A 23,799-nucleotide genomic window follows, 5' to 3' on the forward strand; every position below is an offset into this window, starting at 1 on the left:
TTCACAGACAGTATTTTGAGTGTTATACTGAAGCCAAAGCCGCAAAACTGCACATAATACATAACACAAATTGAGATTGATCATGAAGACTTTTTGTGGAAGAGCTAATCCAACTACTGGTACAATGGAGTGGTTAGAAGAGGACGAGGACTATGATTACCATCAGGAGATTGCAAGGTATGCTGGAAAAAATAGCTTGTTCACCTAGAGCTACAAAAAAGAGCAAACCCAACTTGTTTTTATGACAGTTTTGGGGTTTATCTCTGTAGAAGTTCCAAGGGCATGAGGTGAACAGACTGTAGGACAGTCTAAATGTTTCAGTGCCCTGTGTTGTGCAGGGCAGAACTGTAAATGTAGAATTTTGTAAAGTATTCTCCAGGTAGTTTCCTTCTAAGTTTTTTTTAAACATTTTCTGAGGTGCTTATCTTAACGCTGACAGTGACTGAGTTGTGGCTAAATACATTGATTAAATTTCTTTTAAATCCCTAGTGCAACAAATAATTGCTAGTTGTCTGTTCCTGTAGTAATTTTTTAAGACCTTAAGGTAACAGCCAGAGAAGTTGGGAAGATTAGATTTTGGGGTATTTTTAAGTAGGGTGACCCATGAAGAAATGGGGATGAAAGAAATTTAAATCTTCATAACAAATGACAGACCATTAGTAGGCTGTCTTTCATTGCTATGTATTGTTTTGTATGAACCTCCATCTGTCTCAGCTATTATTTCACAGCTGTTTGTCCTTAGGTCAGTGTATTGGGTCCATTGCTGAAGAGAGGCTATATGCCAGCAGATAATGAGTTCATTTATATGCTGATGACCAGATCACTGAAATGAAATGATTCCTTAGATTTGGGAAACAGTTTAGATCCTCAGAGAGCACGTCAGCTATCTGTGCATTTATGGGCCATGGGGACCAGTTGCCTTAGTAAGAGAAAACAAAGGAGGCTATATAAGATCTAACAGTTTTGTTGTGCTTTGCAGTATGTAGTATTTTGACTGGAATTTTTTTTATTGTAGGTCACGCTATGCAGATATGCTTCATGATAAAGACAGAGTAAGTATAGAAGCAAAAAACTTTTGAACTGTGAGAAAATACCCGTTTCCTTTCTCTTGAATAGCTGTCACTGCGTGATTATACAGGTTTCTCTGAAAGATGAAATAATGATCAAATTTGCACCCTTTAAGATACCAGACCTGCTCTTAGATAAACAGATGCCTTCTTAACATCTGGCTCCAGTGTTCTGTTGTTTACTGCAGAACATGATGTTCACATTCGGTAGCTGATTTTGCTGTTCTATGTTTGATGTTTTTGACAGACAGAGCTTATTAGATGAAATTTCAAAAGCTGTAAATGTGAATCTCGGCTGCTTAGTTTTTATAGGAATGTAAGTAAAGTCTATCTATATTCTTTTGTGGTGTTTTTAGCTCTTACTGCTTAGGATTGAAAAGAAAATTGAGATACCATATCTACAGGCATGATAAAGTCTGGAGTGAATGATTTAAATGTTCTTTCTGCTCTAGCCATTTAGTCAACCGTTTCGTCAATAAGCTTTTTAAAGACTTTTCTGGTGCCTACACTATGAGTCTTGAATTCGTATTGGATTGAAACGTGCCAGTGGGATCAGGCATTTAATAAGCCATGTAGAGGCAGCAAGCTGTGTCTAAGTAATTAAAACAACTCTACTGGAATTATATATCAAAAGTATTAACTAGAATTGTTTGGAAATGGATCCAGCAGACCTTCCAAATTTATAATGTCCAAAGATAGTGTATTCTTTGGAAAGGAATGTCTTACAATAGGCTGTTATGGAGTAAATATAAGCATATATTTCAATATGTATACGGCAGCTGACAGGGTTTTTTCCCTGTTATTAATGCTGGTATGTATGCTTGTAGCCCCACTTAATGGCACATAACCAAAAGCCAGTATTTACACATTGCTTCTCATGTATGAATGTTTTCCAGTAGATGTAGAGAGGAATCTAAATCCAAGATACTTTAGCTCTTGTGCTGGCATAGGCACTATATGACTATGAGTGGTGCTGCAGGGGAAGAGTAGTCAGAAAAGCACTAGCATCTCACATGGATCGTGCTATTATTTCCTCCAGAAAATACATTGCATTGTAAATTACGCATGTGCTATAAATAGCTGACTGATCAATGATGATGTGAATATTGTGATAAAAACTGATGTACTTTAAATGGACTGATCCCTCCCAAAACACCTGCTTTTGCTGAAAATGACTTCGGTGTGACTGTATAGCATAAAGAATGTCTGTAGGCCTTTTTCTAATTACAAACTCATAGTCAGCAAATGCAAGATTCTGTATGAAAATTAAAACTGTAAACTGATTAAAGGTTGCTGATCTTTTTTTTTTCTTTTTTTCTTCCCCACAGAATGTGAAATACTACCAAGGTATTCGTGCTGCAGTGAGCAGAGTAAAAGAAAGAGGCGAGAAAGCAATTGTTCTAGACATAGGGACTGGCACAGGACTCCTGTCTATGATGGCAGCTTCAGCGGGTGCAGATTTCTGCTACGCAGTTGAGGTAAGCATTTGTTCCAGGTTGCACATACTGCTGCATGCGTGTTCATAGCCTCTTTTCATAGTTCATAGTTCTGTTTAGCACTTCAGTGCAGTTGTTCTGTCTGCATGATCAGTGGAGTGGATGCATTTGCTATTTTGTATTGTGGCTTCTGAAGTGCAAGCTTGATACTTTTATGTGTCAAAATCACTTAGGTCTTACAAGAATATAGTTGAAAAGGTATAGTACATTTTTCACTTTTGGGACAGTTTCTGCAAATGTACAGATTAAAATTACTAGGTCAAGTTTTACAGTATTCTGTTTTCTCTTATTATCAAAACTGGAGTGTAATATGGAAAACTTCAACCAAAGTTTTTGAAAAATGTGAGTATTCTCTAACCATATAGCTGATCTTCATCAGTTTCTACTCTTGGAGATGCGTTCTCAGACCACTTAATCATAATATGGACCACACCCTAATAAAGAGACTGTCTCATAAACTGATTTTTCCATCTCTTCGTGATTAGATAGAGCATCTCCTTTTTTATTGGCAGTCAAGAAACATCCTGATGGTCATTAGCAGCCATTACTTATATTAAGGATAACAACAGGACCATTTTGGCCAGTTTAGCTTTTTTTTTAATGCATTTGAAGAAACAAAGAGAAGATTCACTTGTCTGTAGGTCATAGTTGAAAGAGTGCTGTGTGATTTTTATCCAAGTAAAAATCTACTTTTTTTTTTAATCTAGGATTTTACCCTATGATCATTTTTCAGGGACAGGCCTCTTTCATGTAGACACAGGAAGCAATTGGAGAGGGTTGTGCGGTTTCCAAAGTGGCCACAAATGTCTTATCTTAAATCAGACTGTGTAGCTGAGTAGATGTCATGGTTTAACCCCAGCAAGCAGCTAAGGACCACGTAGCCACTCACTCACTCCCCCTACCCCAATGGGATGGGGGAGAGAATTGGAGGAGTAAAAGTGAGAAACACTCCTGGGTTGAGATAAGAACAGTTTAATAATTGAAATAAGATAAAGTAAAATAGTAGTACTAATAATAACAATATAATAATAATAGTAATAATAATAATATACAGAGCAAGTGGTGCACAATGCAATTGCTCACCACCCACTGACTGATACCCAGACAGTTCCCGAGCAGCGATTGCTGCCCCCCAGCCAACCCCCCCCAGTCTATATACTGAGCATGACCTCATAAGGTATGGAATAGCCCTTTGGGCAGTGTGGGTCAGCTGTCCTGGCTGTGCCCCATCCCAATTTCTTGTGCACCTGGCAGAGCATGGGAAGCTGAAAAGTCCTTGACTAGCATAAGCAGTACTTAGCAACAACTAAAACATCAGTGTGTTATCAGCATTATTCTCACACTAAATCCAGAACGCAGCACTGTGTCAGCTACTAGGAAGAAAATGAACTCTATCCCAGCCAAAACCAGGACAGTATAATATTTAAAATTTTTGAGTTTAAAAACTGGATATGGACATTAAGCCCTTTCAACACATTCTTCATCTTTCTGTTATTTTCAAGCTATGTACTCTATTTTTCTCATCGTTCGGAAGGAAGTAAAAATTCTCTTCACAGTTACACTGCTAATAAAAGCAGGTTTTGGGATACTTCAGTGACTAGTTCAGTGCTGGTTGTTTGGGGTTCTATTAATTATTTCTTTTGTCTTGAGCACATACAAGTCTCTTGTGGCCTCTCGATGCATATGTATCTTTATTTTTAAAAATAAGCAAGTTTCTTTAAATGCTAAAATATTCTTAATGTGTATTCTTGTCTTTCAAAAGCTAAATTGGAGTAGCTTTTGGAGACAGCTGATATTCTGTAACAGTGACATTGACACTCTGTGAACTTTTGAAGTGAGGCTTACTGTCTTGTTTCATGGTAATGAACTTAAAACGTAGGAAAAGATACAGAAGATGTTAGATTTTTGCAGGACTAAATATACTGCATTTTGTGTTGGTGTCCTTTCATTTTTGAAAGCTAGTGTTAGCTTACCAGTTTGTTATGCTCTTGCTATTTACAGGTTTTCAAGCCCATGGCTAATGCTGCTGTGAAGATAGTGGAGAAAAATGGTTTTCGTGACAAGATCAAGGTAATCAACAAGCACTCCACTGAAGTCACAGTTGGCCCAGGTAAGAAAAATAGGCTAGGGTTTAAAAAATTGGCAAGTACCTCAAAACCATGAAGGAATATGTCTTATACTGATTTTCTGTATGTTTTTAATTAAAACAAGCAAATCCTTTACTCTCTAGAAAGTAACATTGGAAATTACTTCAAAAGGAAGTGTTGTAATAGTATTTCAGTAGTCATTTGTATCTCATAGTAAACTTCTAAAGGAAAATAATTTGCAGTTTTCAGCAGGTTCTCTAACAGGAATAAGTTTTTTAATTGCTTCTGTTTTCAAGATAGCATTTTCTTGAAAGACCTATGTAAAGTCTTACTATTACAATATTAAGTTGTGTCTTTTAGATGGAGATATGCAATGTCGTGCAAACATCCTGGTAACAGAATTATTTGATACAGAGCTGATAGGAGAAGGAGCTTTACCAACCTATGAGCATGCACACAAATATCTTGTACAGGTAAGAAAATAGAAATTGATAGTATGTCACATTTATCCCTAGAGAAACTCTTCTGTCTTTTTTCAAGTAAGATAGAGATTATACTTGATTTAGGCTTCTGTATCCTTTCAAAATATACCATCAGCTATGCTAATTTCTTATTCAGTGAATAATTTACTAGATTCATTCCTAGAATAAAGCTATTTGAGTTCATATTGTAGATCACAGGCTCTGAAATTACACACCAATAACTTGCTCGTTAACAAATGTCTTTCAGAAGGGCATCCAGTTCTGATTTGGAGCTTTTCTTAGTGTTTTTTTCCAAGATGTTTTAAAAAATGAAATTATCTTCCTGAATTTGATGGGCTTCACCTCCCAGGCTTAGTTTTGTTTTGGTTCCGCCCGCGCCCCCCCCCCCCCCCCCCCCCCAGGAGCTCTTGCTATTCCACATGCTTTTTGCCAGTGGAAATACTATAATCACTGTAATCAAATTAATATCCATTTCTTTGGACATATAATCTATATGTATAATTTTAGGCCTTTCTCTTTTACCCTTTCTAACTTTTTCCTTTAATTAAAATGTGGATGGCAAAACTTTATTTAGGTTGGTAGGTTTCATTTCACCAGTTTTATATATAAAGACAATAGCACTCCATAACTTTTTACTGCTCTCCATATATAACACTAAATTGTAATTAGTCTTTTTTGTAAAAGCATTGTTCTTGGACTTCACAGTTAGCTCTTAGTTCACAGTGTTTTTTTCAGAACAACTTACATGTCTTCTACTCTTTAAACATGGATACACAGTTGCTATTGCATAAATACTTGAGCCATTATTTTTCTTATTTACTCATTGCGCTCACAAACTCTGTTTTAATGTTGATAGCTTAGTAGTTATCTGCCTTGAGAAGCTCAAGATAGATCTCTTATTTCAGAATGAGAATGGAAATGCAAGTTTAACCGAGGCTAGTAAACTGATAATGTTGCGTGGTTAATAATAAGGCCTTGTTGAACCACACTGAACAGGATAGATACGTGTATCGTATTTTGCAGATAGAGAGACAAAGTGCTCTGATGTTACAGAAGTCTCTGAAATAATTTCTGTTTAAGATTTCAAAGCTTCCAGTCCAACTTTTCTTTAAATTGGTTCACATTTCAATTGATTTAATTCTCATGCATGTTAATAAGTCAAACTTGTTGAATGCATTTACCCTTTATTTTGAACACTCAGGAAGGATGTGAGGCAGTGCCTCACAGGGCAACAGTATATGTCCAATTAGTGGAATCCAAAAGAATGTGGTCCTGGAACAAACTGTTTCCTGTTCATGTTGAAGCAGAGGATGGTGAAAAAATTATTGTCTCCCCTTCAGAAATGGAAAACTGTCCAGGTGTTCCTTCTGTTTGTGATATCCAACTGAATCAGATGCCTTCGAGTGACTTCACTATCCTTAGTGATGTGGTCACAATGTTCAGGTAAGGTAGGCATTGCTTTGTTCAAAACGAAATTTTCCTGTTATGCCTTTCATATAAGTTGTGTATTCAGCTTAGGAAGCTAGTGAGAATTTGTGAAGAATGCTGAACTGTTTCTTTTTGCAATTTTCATGCTTCTCTGCAGTGTGGATTTCAGTAAGCCAGTAATGAGTGCTTCTACCTACTATAGAGTGCAGCTGGAGCCTGTAAAATCTGGCAAGGCACAAATCGTACTTTCTTGGTGGGATATTGACATGGACCCCTCTGGGATGATAAATTGTACAATGGCTCCATACTGGGTAAAATCCACTTCTGCTTTCCAGGTAAAATACTGAGCTTTCAGATACTATCATCAGATGACTCCAAGTAATTATTTTGAGTAAAGGCCATACTGGGTGTTTTAAGCAACTGTCCCTTAAACTGTATAGGAACTTTGCTGATGTTTTATATATTGGAAGGTGCTAAATAAGCAAATCATAGAAATGTTAGCTACAGTATGTACCCGTTTTAGGTTCTCTTTAATGTAAAACTTAAATGTAAGCTTTAATGTAAAGCTCAAAAATTGAAGCTGTATTCCAGGTATTTTATTTCTTGTATGTCTTTTATTTCTTTCTTTTACTTTCAAGAAACAAAACAAAGTTTTCCGTATATTTTTCCTTAACTAGTGTCTATTCTTGGTCAAAATATTAGTCTGTGGCTTGCTTCCATGCAGTTCTTCTATGAAATTTCCAAATAAGTGTTAAGTTTATGGTAGTATATTTATACTCCATAAAAAAGGCTGGTGTGGGAAAATGCTGGGTTGATACTGGATAATTAGAGGAACAGGAGATCACTATGAAATCAGATTCCTGTGTTTTTGTATGAATGTGTTTACTAATAAGATGAACTTAGTCAAAAGAAAGCTACAAAATGATTGTTTGCACTTACTGTGTTTAAGAATAAAATTTGAAACTATCAAGCTTCAGGGCATTTCCTCACCTTAGAATGACCGATCAGCTTGGAATATTTGCAATGCAGAAAATAGCTTTTTGAAACACAAAATAGTTGTGCTGTCATATCAGAGTGACACTAAGTGACCTCATTTGATGAATGAGGCTCCAACCACTGGTCACTGTCAGCAATTCAATACAGGTTTCTAACATAAAGTGAACTATAGAGGTGAAACAGCATTAATAAATGCAAAGCGTATTCTGGTTTTGTTTTTCGTTTGATTAAAATATAAGCTTAGTTAGTCAGCAAGCCAGTGGTCTCAGGCTTATTCTGTTGCAAGAAATCTATATAGAATCATAGAATGCTTTGGGTTGGAAGGGAGCTTTAGAGGTCATCTAGCCCAACCCCCCTGCAGTGAGCAGGGAGTACATTTATTCAATATAAAGTACATGTATTCAATATACGGTATTAATCTTTATTCAGCCTTGCTAACATGAACAAGAGTCAACTAGTCGTACATCAGTGCTTCAAAGTTGTGCCCATTCTCACTAATTGATTTCCTGCTATTTGTTTACTTTCCATTTACTATTTATGAGTTACTTCCTAACGTTTCATTTATCAACCCTTTTCAGTGGAGAGATCACTGGATGCAGTGTGTGTATTTTCTTCCAAATGAGGAGCCAGTTCTCCAGGGTGAGAAGGTGTACCTGACTGCCTGTCGTGACGAGTACTCTGTGTGGTATAAGCTGCAGAAAGCCAGGTAACAATACGTGTGTGTGAAAAAGGGTGGTATTTTACTCCGAGCTCGAGTATTTCCTGTTCTTAGAGCAGCTATTTTGTAGAAGAGCAAGATAAGAACCTAAAGACTAGAAAATTATTAAAAGCCACTTCATGGGCAACGCATAGGTGAAAAAAACTCGTTATGCATAAAAATACAGTTGAGGTTTGGATTGCAGGCTCTTGCCTTATACCTGGTGGCATTCTGTGACAGAGAAACAAAAACCACTCATGGTTAGTTCCTGGAAATCCTAAAAATATAGCTCAGCTGAGCTGGCATATAGGTAAAGGAGTGAAATAATTGCCATTCTGTCTCCATTTTCTATTTTCCTAGTGTTGTGGTTTAGCCCCAGCCAGCAACTAAGCACCATGCAGCCACTCGCTTACTCCCCCTACCCCGATGGGATGGGGGAGGGAATTGGAGGAGTAAGAGTGAGAAACACTCCTGGGTTGAGATAAGAACAGTTTAATAATTGAACCAAAGTAGAATAGTAATGATAATAATAACAGTATAATAATAATTAATAATAATAATAATATACAAAGCAAGTGATGCACAATGCAATTGCTCACCACCCGCCGACTGATACCCAGACAGTTCCCGAGCAGCGATTGCTGCCCCCCAGCCAATCCCCCCCAGTCTATATACTGAGCATGACGTCATATGGTATGGAATAGCCCTTTGGTCAGTTTGGATCAACTATTCTGGCTGTGCCCCCTCCCAGTTTCTTGTGCACCTGGCAGAGCATGGGAAACTGAAAAGTCCTTGACTAGCATAAGCAGTACTCAGCAACAACTAAAACATCAGTGTGTTATCAGCATTCTTCTCCTAAATCCGAAACACAGCACTATGCCAGCTACTAGGAAGAAAATTAACTCTATCCCAGCCGAAACCAGGACACCTAGTCAGCACTGTCTTTTTGAGATCAATGCCTTTTGCTCAAATTAAAAGGAGGTTAATCATGTTAGTTAGCAGCTAAAATTTTTAAAAATGAGTACCAGTGTCAAAAGTTAACATCTGAATTTTGTGTGCCTTTTTTACTTAGGAATCCAAATGAGTAACTTTTAGAAAAAATATCAAAGCCTAAAATACCTAACCATCACAGTTAGTGGGAAAGTTGGGGGGGATTCTTGGTTTTGTCTTTTAAAAGTGAAAATTGGCCTTTTCTCTTCTTTTCATTTGGAAATGCAAAGCTACAGAAATGTCCCTGGAGAACTAGTAAATTTGAACAAGTAACAACGGAGTCCATACGCATTAATGTGTGTACTAGCTAAAATGAACAAATGTACCTGTTGCAAAAACATGTTACTGGTGCTGTAGTTAAAATGGAAATATTTTTCCAGAGGAGAAGAGGAGAATAAAGCAGATGTTCCTGTTGATAGTCCTGTTTGTAGATGTCAGGCTCATCTTCTCTGGAATAGACCACGCTTTGGGGAATTAAATGATCAGAACCGAATGCGCCAGTACATCAAGTCTTTAATGAAAGTGAGTGCCTGTTGCCTGTAGGTTTTTTGGCTTCTGTGATAGATGTGTGTATTGTTTTATTTGCAGTAATTATTTATGGAATTTGTTTCTCCCTTGCTAAAGGACTTGCTCACAAATTATATGTGATTTACATCAGCAGATGCAAGTTATATTTTGTCATGAAAACCTTGGTATTACTTTTTTTAAATTGTAAGCAGCCATTTTTGCATAGGAATTTGTAGCAGCTCTGTGTATTTGTTAGAAGGAATATTGGTAGTTGAATAAAGACACCCAATACATTTTTGTGCAAACTTTTTCTGACCTAAAACAAGGGGATTACATGAACATTTCTTACACTATTCTGTTCTGCTTGAAGTGGTTATATTAATCACTGTATCTCCCAGTCCTTATTTGATATGGAAGTGCATAAAGTGGGGAAAAAACATCACCAAAATGTCTAGAAACTTTTTCATCTGGAATAGGAATAACAATGACTTTATTTTCTGTAGGTTCTGAAAACAGATAGTGTTTGCCTTTGTATCAGCGATGGCAGTCTGCTGCCTGTGCTGGCTCACTATCTTGGAGCAAAGCAGGTACAGTACTTCTTCCTGTTTTTCTGGTCGTTGCTTTGTAGCTTGGTATTTTTAGTTCTCATATAGATCAGCATTTCCAGCCCATTATTTAATTATTTCCAGTGCCTCTTCAGTGACAAGTGAGAAAGAGGCTCCTATTGTGTCGAAGTGCACGTTAAATTCATCTCTGATCAAGCTGAAGTCTAGGGAGATAGTAATTCCCAGTTTTGATATCTACCAATGTGTAGTCTTGAATGAAAGTGGTGTTTCCTCATTCCCCACTGATTCCTGTTTGCCATCTTGCATGCTTTTGGAAATACTCTTTCTACCAACCTAAATGTCTGGCAATTTTTGTTCTTCTGGTATGTTTGCAATTCCATAATTACATTTATTATCTAGTCTGAAGTGGAAGGTCTGTAACAGCAAGATAGGAAGCAGTAAGAATACTGAGTCTGTGCGTGAATGAAAGCCGAGAGCTGCCTGCCTGTCTCACTTATGTGTATCACCTTACTTGGTGTGTTCTCTCACGGGGCTCTTCAAACTAAAATCTATTACAGTCGGACTGAATATCGGGAATGTGTAATGTAATATAATCCTGAGGAAGATGCTAGGCAATTTGTAAAAATAAACAAACATGCTGAGCTAAACCAGTGATCCCTGGCCCCTGTGGTTTTGCCTTTAGTAGTAGCTAGTCACCGATGACTACTGAGGAGAGAGGAAATTAATAGGGCAGACAGAGATTTCCATAATATTTTCCTAGCCCTGTAGCAGCATATTGCCTGACTATTCACCAGTTTTGAATAAAGCCTCAGTTTTTTTTTTATTTCAAAAGGCTGGTGTGCTGCATTGCACATCTGAGCTCTTTCCAGATGATACAGTCAGATTGTGTTAAATAATGCTTACAAGGAGTAAGCACTACTGGAGGTTGAGTTAGCACACTGGCAATATGCTTGCATTTGTTCAGGAGAAATATATGCCTGGGCCAAATGTTAATACGCTATGTGCATCTTAAAAATGGAAAATAAATATTTGCATTCTGTTGGGTTTTTTCTCGTATGGCTCTGAAAACAGCAGTATTTAGCCTGTAGTTATCGGGGGTGTTTGTCTTGTTAAAAAGGTACATGACAGTGGGCTGTGGAATAGATGCATGGTTCCTACGAACAAGTTCACTAGGGCATCAAAATAGTTCCTTCACTGTTCATTTACATATTCTTTTAATTAAAAATCATAAAGTTAGTTTGACCAACTGTTGTGTATTTTCTTTAGGTGTTTACATTAGAAAATTCTGCTGTGTCCTGTTCTGTCATGAAAAAAGTGAGTACTCAGTTTTCTGTTAAAGCAGCAAATGAACTCATGGCATTTCTAAGGCCAGAGCTGATGCCTTTGATTGTCCTTGCATCGATTGCTTGGGGGTTAAATCAGTTTAATGAATGTATTTGATCATACAGTTTGACAAGACTGTGGGAGGTGGAATATGTTGGGGGGGAGGAGTTCTTATTTTTTCCTGGTATTTGTACAGAGCTTTATGCAGATACTTCGAGGAATACATCCCATTGGAGATATATCCAATCTCATGGCTTTAGCCCCAGGCTGAATAGGCCACTGGGGTAGTTGAGCTGAGCAGAGGGACTTACGGTTGCCAGTGCTTCATCTCTCCTTGCCAGATGCCTGTTGGCTTGTCTGCTTGAGCTGCTGCTCTGCTGCCCTCATTGCATTGGTGATAAAAGTCAAGCTATTTGTTTCTGAGGATTAGTGGAATGTGAGAGCATCCCACAGCTTGCCCCAGTCTTACTGGGAAAGTGGCATCTAGCAGTTCTGTCTTCCAGCAGAGACAAGTTGGGAATGCCTGCTCTGCTGTTTGGCTCTTAGGAGACAGTAGGCAGTGGGTCTTAACTGCAAGCGATGTTTCACCTACTTCCTTGGGGTAGAGCACAGAAGGCCCTGCCAGTGGACTGGAGGCTGTTCAGAAGAGGCAGCTAATGTCTAAGAAGTGACTGGAAGCAGCTTCCTAAAGTCATCGTTTGGCTGTGTCTGTTTTAGTTGGCACTATGTATTTGAAAGAGGTCTATCTCAGCCTGTGGCTTAGGAGTACAAAAACCTGAACAGTAGGCAAATTAGGACACAAACTTGGTCTCAGACAGAAGCCAAATATGCAATGTATTTGTAGTTGAAGTAATTTTTATCTTTCTTGGCTGTCCTTCCCATATGCTTCAAAGTACAAATGAATGAAGGTGAGGCAACTTCTGTGTTACCTGCCTTTTTATATGCTTAATTGAAGGAATACATAGGGCATGTGTCACTAGGTGCACCCTTCAAGAATAGACTTGTATCATCCTGATGAGTTATAGTAGGCAGATTTTTAAAAACTTCTTTTGCCTATCGGTTTCTTTATTTTTAAATAAAATTATTATTTTGGTATGGGTTTGAGTCTCAACTATAGATTTTGATAAAGACAGTATGCTACTTTTTTTTTAGTTTTTTAAAGCAAACCATCTTGAAGATAAAATTAAAATAATAGAAGCACGTCCTGAATTGCTGATGTCTTCTCATTTGGAAGATAAAAAGGTGTGTTACAGTTATCCAATACTGAATTTCAGTGGGGTGGTGGGGAGCAGAAGGTGAAAATGAATCTTGCTTTCCTACTGTGCTACTGTAACCACAATGAATCCCATTATATCCGAGTTCATATAAAATGTAATGAGTAGACGGTTCAGACCTTGGCCCACTAAAACTAAATGAGACTAAAGACTGTGAGAGGATTTTCCCTTTGTTTCTAAAAGGGTATGACTTTTCCCTTGCTGCATAATCTACACCAGTTGTTAAGGCAGTTAAACTGGTTTAACTGCATATGTGCTACTAGGCTGTAGCTCTTCTTTCTCAAGCCACTCTTCTCAAGCCACTCGGAAGATTGCAGTCTATTTGGAAGTACTAATATCCTTAAATTAAACATTTCAAAATTCTGTGGCTCTCATTACAAAGCCTTCCAACCTAAAACTGCAATATCTTCTCTCAAACTTTGTTGCAGGAAAATTAATTTTAAAATTTACTAACTAAAAACACTAAAAGATGTCTGTTGTGCACTATATGCAGTATGCAGTAATTAAATCTTTATGAAGCAGTAGAAGTTTTTATCTAGATGACTTCACTTGCTGTATTGCATTGTCAACTACTGAAGATATAAACAGCCTATGTTATTGAGTTGTTGTTATTTTATAATAATGCTTTTTATCTCCTTTCTTTGCCAAGATTTCTGTTCTTGTGGGAGAGCCATTTTTTACTACAAGTTTGTTGCCGTGGCATAACCTGTATTTCTGGTATGCTAGGACAGCTGTGACCAATCACCTTACCAGCAATGTCACTGTTCTACCTCAGTCTGCTTCTTTGCATATGATGATTGTGGAGTTTCAGGTGAGATTGTTTAGAACTATCCATTTGATATTTACACAAATCCACTTAAAATTGAGTATTCTTCCAGGATTTTTTAACGGCAAGTTTATCTCATCTTAATATTGTCCACTTCAATATGTTTTGTGCTTACCACCTGAGAAAAGAATATTTGACATCTTGAAGATGAGTTTTGCTATTTCAGCCATCACTTGTCAGAAAATTAACTCAAGTAATTTTACCATTTTAAATGAAAGGGCTGAATGTTTTAAAATATTTCTTGAGATTAAAGAGATATTGCTGAAGCAAGTGAGAATTGTGATTATTTATAAAATCAGATATTCTGCAAAATAGCAGTTTTTAAAATCATGCTTTACGAGTATATGACTGTAGGCAAGGTTCATAATTGCATGTTCTTTTTTTTTTAACCACTTGAGGCTGTGCACATTTCTCAATTTGAGCATAATAGGGGTCACATCTTAAAAATACTTTGAAAAGTCACCTCTCAGAAATTGTGCAAAGGTATAAATTCTTTTGCCATTATTAAGTACTCGGTCAGTAAAGATTGTGAAGAGTTTATCTGCAATGACAATGGAAATTTAAATAAGTCCTTTCATAATTAATATGCAAAGTTTTTGTCCAGTAGCTTAAGTGAGGGAACTCTTCAGTCTGAAACTGTAGCTAAAATCTACATATCTATAAATACAAAAAAAGCCTACCATCTGATGAATTTTCACATAAACATAACCTTCAGTTTATCTGTTAATTAAAAATGCCAGGTCTTTTCTCTCTCCTTTCTTCCCTCTGTCTGGTTCACCAGCTGTGTAGTTTTGTGTCTGAGCATTCTCTCCCTTAACAGTTTCCTTATTGGAATGCTCTTTAACCTTGTTCTCTTACTTCCGCCTTTGATTTGTGCATGTGAAAATATGTATGTTATTTTTCCCTCTGGGACTAATCAACTATGCTGCATGTTTTTACATACCTTTCAGTTTTCTGCAAAAAATGTAGAGAATTTAAATATATACTGAGTAAATAATGTAAATCTGAATCTTGTAATAGGAAGCAGATGCTTAAGACTAATCAACAGTAATCAGATTGAAATAAGCAGTTCATTTTAATTCCATGCTCTCTTTTCTAGAGGATTTACTTCCCTAGAACTCATAGCATTTTCTAAGGAAGTAAGCATTATTCTCTTCATGTTCTGGATGAGGAAACCGAAGCATGCAAAGTGATGACTTAAGATTATTCAGCAATCTAGTAGCGGAATGTAGAGTAACATGCATGTCACCTGAACCTCAGTTTTACACTTCTATGCACAGGGTTGTGTTCAGAGATGATTCCACATAGGTATTTTGGTAGAACATCTAACTTGTGCTTTGTTCCATTAAGCTATTCCAAAAGCTATTGCTTTACTTTTACCTTTTCCTCTTTGTTCAGTGGTGAATCTAGACTCAAAGACTAGAGTCTGTGGGTTTTTTAAAATAACCTCTGCATTTACCAGTTCTTGGTTAGACAGAAAGAACAGACATAGTGGTGTAAGGTATTCTGCAGAACTGGTTCTGTAGGCTGTTCTGTCTTGTCAGAATAGGGATATGTCATTATAGTTAAGCATTGGCAAAAGCTTGATCCAGGAGAAAGAATTTGATGAAATTACTTCTGTTATAAACTTGGAGGAAGCTAATGAATATTCTCGTTCTATTAAGAGACCATTAATGCAGTCTAAGAAAAGGCAAAAGCTGAACTGAATCATTGTCTGTCCAGTGGATTGCTGAAGTCAGTGAGAAGCATAGTATGGAGTGCTTAAAATTATTTTACTAATCTTTGGAGTGCTAAGGGAAAGTATGGTAGTCCCATAGGCTGTGAGATATTTGATACAACTGCGAGCACTTACCTGTGCTGGGTAGTGGAAATGGGGGGGCTGTAAGGGTTTAATCTTGGCAAATCTGTACCTACTCTAAAGTAAACTGTGCATAGAGATGGTGGGAAATGTGGCATGTTCTTCAGAGGAGTTGAAAATTGAGAACAGTGGCTAAAGAATTAACTGACTTGCAAAACGTTTTCCCAGAATACACTGTCTTCTGATTCTTGCAGTAGTTCTAATGGTTTAGGAATGTGTAGATAATAAAGAGTCTTTATCTGACTTGTTATCAAATGTCTAATCTACAGATAAAATTATTTTAAGATTTCCTTTAGTAAAGCCAAACAAAATCCTGTTTTCTTTTTTAGGACTTATGGAAAATCCGGAGTCCATGTGGCATCTGTGAAGGTTTTGATGTCCGGACTATGGATGATATGATTAAAGTAAGAAGACTGAAAATAGTTTCAGCACAAGTCTCAGCAAAATAGAACAAAACTCACCTTGGCTTAAAGAAGTGTTTAGTGACTGTTGAAAAGCTTGTATGTTAGGCAGAGCACCATTGTTTTAGCTTTTCGTAAATATGATGGCTATTTAGTTCTTGCGAAACAGTAACTTCTGTGGCATGGGTTTTGGGGTTGTATGTTTCTTTTCATTTGCCAGTCTATTCAGTGCTTTGTAGTGTTTTGAACATAATTCTGTTTGTTCAAAAATAATGTTTTCAAAATCTTGTTCTGACCTTGAAACCAAATCAGCTGGGAGTTGTTCATAGATGAATCCTGCTGCCTTTACTAAATGCATTGTATTTTGAAAGTGCCCATTTCTGTTTGACTGCTGAGGACCATAGTCATAGCAATTAGTTCATATGTGTAGTACATATTTTCCCCTCTGTCTAAGAAGTGCAGTCCTGTCCGCTTGCAGCTTTATTGCTTAAATACTCTGGGTTCAGGACACATAGTTAACTTGAAAACAAGCACTGTTTGCCTTTGGATTGTGTTCAGATAGTTTTATTACTTTCTTTCTTCAGAATTCTCTGAATTTTAGGGAATCCAAGGAAGCAGAACCTCACCCTCTGTGGGAATATCCTTGCAAGTCACTCTCTGACCCCCAGGAAGTTTTGACGTTTGACTTCAGAAAGACTGTACCGCAACACTGTCTCAGCACAGAGGGTTCTGTAAATCTTCTGCGGTGAGTTTTTTCAGTGCAATAAATATTCTTGTTGTAATCCATTTTTTTTACCTGATATTCAGGCTCTTTGTGTGTGTGTGTGTATATAATATATAATGTATAGTTAACTATAATATTTAACTAGTAGGAACATACTTGACAGTTTTTAAAAATGTGGCCTCAAGTTGTGGAAGTTACTCTGACATGAATTTCCTGTGGCTATTCACAATGGGCTATAACAATAAGGGAAACTTCTTAGATAATCATAGAATCATAGAATGCTTTGGGTTGGAAGGGACCTTTAGAGGTCATCTAGCCCAACCCCCCTGCAGTGAGCAGGGACACCTTTAACTAGACCAGGTTGCTCAGAGCCCCATCCAACCTGACCTTGAATGTTGCCAGGGATGGGGCATCTACCACCCCTCTGGGCAACCTGTTCCAGTGCTTCACCACCCTCATTGTAAAAAACTTCCTTCTTATGTCTAGTCTAAATCTATTATTCTTTAGTTTAAATCCATTATTCCTTGTCCTGTCACAACAGGCCTTATTAAAAAGATTCTCCCCATCTTTCCTGTAGGCCCCCTTTAAGTACTGAAAGGCTGCAATAAGGTCTCCCCGCAGCCTTCTCTTCTCTAGGCTGAACAATCCCAACTCTCTCAGCCTGGCCTCATAGGAGAGGTGCTCCAGCCCTCGGAGCTGCGTTTCAAAAATAACATTTTTCTAGATGTTACCATGATTTAAAACTGACACAGGTTAACTTATAGTTTAGAGAAAATAAACTGTTTTCTGGATGTTTTTAATCTTTCTGTTCCCTGTTGCTGAGTTCTTGCAGAAAAAGCTATTTAGCTTTCCAAATTATTCTGTTTAATAGCTTTAAAGTGTACACCATTCTTCCTTTTAACTATAATTCTGACAGTTTTTATATTTGTCACATATCTTTTAACATACTTTTCATTATAATCTAACTACAGATTGTACTTAATTCTGTTCAAACTTGAAATGCTGTTAAGAATTAAAAAATAGGGGAAAGTTATTTTTAACTGTCTGGAGCTTTTATGGCTCAAATGCTGCTGTAATTATGTTTCTCCTTGTGAAACAAAATTCAAGGTTTCACAAAATCCAGAACCATCTGCATGGGGTCTCTGTGCCAGTTGTTGTATTTACAGGCAACATGCCAGCATGACCTCCGCTACTTGTGGAGCAGATGCTTGAAGTGAGATGGGATGTATGGTAAATATTTTCTCAAAATTCAGAAACAATAGAAGCTGGGGTCTCTGAAGGAAGTACTCCCCAAATATGCCGCATAATTGATGCCATGTTATCGAGTGCCTGTTAAATGACTGTGGTTCTGAGCAGATTTAGTTATGACATATTTTCCTCTTCATCTTTTTTTAGATTTCATATCTGCAAATACTTGAAAAGTTGCTACCAATTTACCAAATCATTCAGCTGTTTTTTTCAAGGAAACAAGTTATTCATGCTTTTACAGCTCTCACCTAAACTATGTGAGGAATGGGTGCAGTGTTTAAGCTGTTGGTATTGTATAAAGTAACAGGCTTTGATGCTCTACTTCTCCCCAGGGAAGGAAAGAGCCATGGAGCAGTTCTGTGGATGGACTATCATCTTGCTGCTGATGTCTCTGTTAGTACAGGACTGATGCAAATTTCAAATGAAAAGGTATTCAGTCTAATTTATTATGTCAAAGCTGATAGGATTGCAGTGCTGAAAAATGGGTCTCTGTTGGCCATGCTTGGTTTATGTAGTGCTCTTTGTTACACTGTTTGAATGCTATGTAGACAGAAGTAGTAGAACTATTTGTTCATATTTTTGGGGGGAGCAGGAGATGTACCTTAAAATGGGAGAGTCTGAACTGGATCCAAATGCTCCTGTAGTTTTGAACGACATTCAGAACTTAAATATGATGCTAGCTCAAAGTAGAATTTATTCATACAAATCCCTTTTCTCAGTTTAACAAAAACAAAAAATTTTGAGGGAAAGGAGTAAGTATTTTTGATATTCTATCTAAATGTTCTTTGACCAAATCCATTTTTTCCTTTATGACTTCACTGTGCAGTGTAGCATATGCTATTTCAAGTTATGCATTCATATAATGGAATGGATGGTAATGGCAATGATAACGATGTGATCATTGTATACTGAACTGAGAACAGGAACTCTTGTGCTCTCACTGCATTATTACTGCCTAGTAATAATATTGTAGAGTTTTGACTGCTTTTACTTTTAACTCTCTCCTGTAGGGAAACTGTGAATGGAATCCCCACTGCAAGCAAGCTGTCTATTTCTTCAGTTCTGTTATTGAGTCAGAAACTCTGTCAGACCTTCCTAGTGCTGTCACGTATGCTATAAATTTCGACACAAAGACAGGAGAGATTGCCATGGATTTTAAGCTATTATAAAATACTTTTACTCATGCTCCTAAATTATAATAAACCTACAAAGTATTTTTTTTGTACGGCAGAGGGATTTTTTTCATTGTGCTCAGAGAGCAAACTGACTGTTCTGAAATACACTTTAAACCTTTTTGGTTTTGTTTTCAAAATACATAGTTGGGGAGGTAGAGAGGAACATTTTCTTAAGGACATGTATTCCTGACAGGGTTTATATACTTGTTATCATCCGTTTCAGTGTGAAACTCTGGTGTTTGGGGGTTTTGAGTAATGTTATGGGGCTACAAAACAGTTGACTTGCTGGTTATTGCATGGCATATCAGTGGATGAAGACAGTAAACCTTATACCAACAGTAGATAAAAGTGAGTTAAACCCATCTGTTACTAGGCTTTCCTCTTGTCACTGTAAAATGGGAAATAATCTTCAGAGTGCACAAAAAGAAATCGCAAGTCAAGCTACGTATGTATATTAGTACACTTAAGAGGGAGAAGGAAACAGTTTAGCTGCTCGCAGACTTGTGTAAGTTGTGGCTAGTATTAAACTGAAATGGTCAGTGAATTAAAGTATGATGCACTGATGTTCTGCTGGAGTCTGAGATGATGCATTTCTGAAGAGATGTTTGCCAAACAGTGACCAAAGTCTGGAATGGCATAACTGGAAATTAGAAAATGTACATATTCAGGTTAATTGGAAGTGACAAACTGGTGGTAGTCTGACCGGAAACAAAAGAAAAAGAGCCGTAGTGTAAAAACCTTGCAGATCTGTAGGATCTAATATGGATTATATGATCGAAAATGTGGCCTTATACTCATTCTGTCAGAGTTCTAAATAATATCTGCCAGTTTAGCTAAGTTGTATGTTGTTCTGCAATAGCACATGTCCACAGCTGAGGTTTTCTTAGTTGCATTCCAAATCATGTTGGCAGAAATTGTAGTGTGTGACCATGTGTGTGCAATTAATTCTGCTTTAGACGAACAATCAATTGGTGTATCCATTTTGTATGTGTGACCTATTAAGGCAAATAGAAAATCAATGTACTGCCTGTCCTAAATAATGTCAGCCAGCTGCAGGGATAACTCTGCTTACCAAAGCTACTCCTATTTCCTCTGAGGAGCAACTTCAGCAAAGTGAAAGGAATGCCATAAAGAAGCCATGAGGGAGCAGGAGCCTAGTCTACTTTACTTTCCTGGTCACCATGATATATAATTCTGGTGAGTAGGAATTTTTCCTCTTTCTTCCTAAGAGCGTGATCATATTTATAGACCTGGAAGTCATCTGAAATATTCCTGAATTTTTCAGAACTATTTTTCTGACCAAGGTCTTAACACTTAATACATGTAAGGAAGCAATGAAATACAGGACTAATGTTTTTCACTAGAACAGAAACCCTGCAGCTCCTACTGAGATCTGTGGATTTCACTTTTCAAAACTTTTAAGATGCTTAACTTCAGACTCTCATTTCTTAGAAAGTTTGCTGGAATATATAGGTTGCTCTTCATTAAACGGTTGTTTCTAATTTTAATACACTGATCCTAGCCCACAGAAAGTCTGGTGGCACAAATCTGTTTGTTGTATGTTGGGAACTTAAGCTGTACAATTGTAAAGGGAACAATAATATGGCCAAGCCTTTTAAATGGTAAAAGCTTGGCCCTTTATGAAAAGAAAAAAAAAGGCACAGAGACAGTTGTGCAAGTCTGAATGCATAAGGCTCGCGTTGTATAACTCCTCTTCTGGAGGAGATAACACAGCAGAAAAAACTTAGATGCTGCCTCCTGTGTTTGCTCGTGGCCTGAGATGGGAAGCATGAGCTGCTGTTCTTGTTCTGCAGCAGGAATAGCTTCTGAAGATGCTTTGCATTTAACTGCACAAATGATTCTGGATCCAACAGAAGCATACAGTGTTCCAAAGGGAACACAGAACTAATAGACAGCAATATATTAGAATTCATATGTTTGAAAAAGTAAGATAGAACAAAATCACAACTGAATTTACAGTATTTTAGTATCTAGTGTTAACTTTCTCAAAGATAACTGTGTATGTATGTGCCTGAACCATAATTCCTAAGAAAAAATAAAGCAGATAAATTTGCTAAAATGCCAAAGGGAAGAAGTCCACATTGATGGGAATTTGTATTTTGTTATCAGTGTTACATATGTGGAAGATACGTGGACCCTGCGGTAGATACTAGGCATGGTGAACGAGAGGTATCCTTTTTAAAACCCTTTTGGTATTTTAAGACTTGAGACTATTGAGATTCTCAGAGGTGGGTGATCTGAAAGTGAAGGGCATAGGCTAGATGTAGTAGCTAGCATATCTGCAGAACTGTGCTTCCAGAACTGAACCGTGGCAATTAATATGAATCATATTATCTGCATGTGAGGAAAAACATCTTAACTTTCAATATACCTGGAGCTGTAGTTGTATCGCTGCTGTCCAAAAAAATGAAAAGGCAGGAAAGCTGGAATGCTGAGCATATTTTAGCACCTGTGGGTTCCTTAGAGGAACAAAATCTGACAGATGTGCTCAGGAAACCTGGTGCATATTTTAATTCAGTGTGAGTGTGATCACATTCCTAACGCTTGCTGGTTATGCTTATGATTTTAGACAGGCACTGAAACTGCTTTGAGGATTTGGTTAAAACGTGCTGGAAGCTGCTTTGTTCAAGCAAATCCTTACCACATGTATGGTCTGAATGTTTTCACAGAAGTCACACCACTCATTAAATTCTGGTACATGTAAAACATAGCTGTGGTAATATGAATCTGGGTGACTTGGGGAAAGATTTGTTCACGTGTAATTAGAAGTATTTAGTGTATGTGTCGGTATTTCTTGGCTTCTGTGAATTCTTCAGGTTGGACTCAAAAACCTAGTGTGATCTGTAAATTATGTCAAAAAGAGCTGCTTATAGGGAGATACTGGCCATTCCTTACATATGTATGCAAAAACAAAACAAAAAAGTACTTCTACCGCTGTCCTCTTCCACACAGCATTTTACTGCAAGCACACACGTGGGGGAGGAAAGCCACTTTATCAGAAAAACACATCTACCCCATAGCAGCATTCAGACTCCTATTTGTTCCCAGACCTGACAGAAGCATTGCCATGATGTGCTGCTGAGTTGGAAGAGCTTCTGGCTGCTGGCATCTTAATAAGCAGAGCAAGAATCCTATTTTCTCTTGGAAGGAACTTACTCTGTGTGGCCGCCACAGGCAGTTGTTTTCCTAAATGACAACAGCTTTGATCCTGACTAGGCCTGCGGGCATAGATGCATGTTTTAATAGAAACAGGATCCCCTGCCACCACTGAACTAATAGTATTACAGTTCATATATTGTATGAGAGCCAGTGCATAAATGACAAGATTTTTTTAATGTGGCACAAGAGATGCTTCCACTAAAGATACAGGTTTTAGTCAAGTATTAAAAATAATCATAAACTACAAAGTTTGGCCATTCACATTTAACTTCCCTATTGTAGTTTTGCTGCAAAAATAATAACTTTTCTGTAGCTCTGAATTGTAATGAAAGTTTTACTAATACTTGGTAGTTACCACACCACCAATCCACAAGAGGGTGCTGAGAATCCACTTTAAAATTTCTAGTACATTTTTAGATTATGTTTACTTCTAATAAGGACTTGCAATGCAGCTGTCTCACGGGCAGATAAAATCCTTGTATTGTTATAAGATAACTCCATACACATACATGCACTGAAATGGAAAACTAGTACAAAAAGTAGTAAGTACTTGGAAGACTAATACAGACTTGGCACCTACCATAAAAAACAGGCAGGCAATGAAGTGTCTCATGCTAAATACACAGAATGAATAATACTTTTATGACAGTGAAATTGTCATGGCCCTAATGAAGGACAAATCTTACGTTTAATTTAAAGGGTGTTTTCTAAGTCATGGCAGCTGCAAGATTTGTTCCTTTATTTGCAAAATGGGTACTGTTTGTCTAAAGGCTGGGCAATTTGAGGACAGATCTTGGAGCTTGCTTTTCTCCTTCATTAGTCCCTTTGAAACTGCTCTGTGTAGGCTTCCTGCATTTAAGAAGAGAGAAGATGCAGTTCAAGACTAATTCATTTAGTCACTCATCTTTTGTATTCTATTTGTAGTTACAGCTGGTCGTTAGGAGGGGAAGAGACTATTACAGCTTCCTAGCGTTAGGTTTTTCCAGGGACGATTGTGAGCTGAATACAATGGGTGCTTGTGTTGTCATTCTACCTTACTGACTCCAATGGCGTTGCAAAATGTTAATTTGGTTTGGTACTTAATAATTTTAAAACTTCACATTTCCAAGCATTTAATGCAGATTAATGATTCTCAGAGAGAGGCATGTGGTGTTACTGCCATTTTCAGATGAGGGAAAACTAAGTGTGCTTTGTGTGGGCGTTCAAGTGTTTCATCTGCCCCAGGCTCACTGTAAGATTAGGGCCTCAGAGCTAAAAATGACTTGCTGAAGGCCATGCAGAATAAACTAATCCCCTGACTCCCTTGCTCTGCTTTAATCATTTGTTTTCTTAGCACAGTGTGATTTCAAATGCAGCCTTATGGGGTTTGACCGAGATATAGCAGATAAAGGCTCAGAGGCAGCAAATCCTTGGATACTTCAGTAATTAAAACCATGGGTTTTTTCACACAAATATACATAATATATATTTATAT

General features: G+C 37.4%; 1 protein-coding gene across 1 annotated transcript; it reads left to right on the forward strand.

The window, feature by feature from the left end:
• The first annotated feature begins 11 nt into the window (after positions 1-11).
• Positions 12-19,186, forward strand: PRMT7 (protein arginine methyltransferase 7). The gene is made up of 17 exons (XM_075715153.1): positions 12-177; positions 1,016-1,052; positions 2,396-2,545; positions 4,565-4,673; positions 5,011-5,123; positions 6,334-6,575; positions 6,718-6,895; positions 8,135-8,262; positions 9,624-9,765; positions 10,254-10,337; positions 11,583-11,630; positions 12,792-12,881; positions 13,563-13,724; positions 15,927-16,001; positions 16,583-16,743; positions 18,303-18,399; positions 18,981-19,186. Exons 1-17 carry the CDS (start codon positions 83-85, stop codon positions 19,137-19,139), a joined length of 2,070 nt encoding a protein of 689 aa, XP_075571268.1. The 5' UTR covers positions 12-82; the 3' UTR covers positions 19,140-19,186.
• The last annotated feature ends 4,613 nt before the right edge of the window (positions 19,187-23,799 follow it).

Source organism: Pelecanus crispus, chromosome 8, assembly GCF_030463565.1.
Source record: "Pelecanus crispus isolate bPelCri1 chromosome 8, bPelCri1.pri, whole genome shotgun sequence".
Taxonomy (NCBI): Eukaryota; Metazoa; Chordata; class Aves; order Pelecaniformes; family Pelecanidae; genus Pelecanus; species Pelecanus crispus.

Excerpts from the sequence above, each read along its gene's own strand:
- PRMT7 (XM_075715153.1), top strand. The coding sequence starts at position 83 with ATGAAGACTTTTTGTGGAAGAGCTAATCCAACTACTGGTACAATGGAG. Across the intron at positions 12,882-13,562 it reads CTCATTTGGAAGATAAAAAG|ATTTCTGTTCTTGTGGGAGA; the intron begins GTGTGTTACAGT and ends TTCTTTGCCAAG. Across the intron at positions 16,744-18,302 it reads GGTTCTGTAAATCTTCTGCG|GGAAGGAAAGAGCCATGGAG; the intron begins GTGAGTTTTTTC and ends ACTTCTCCCCAG.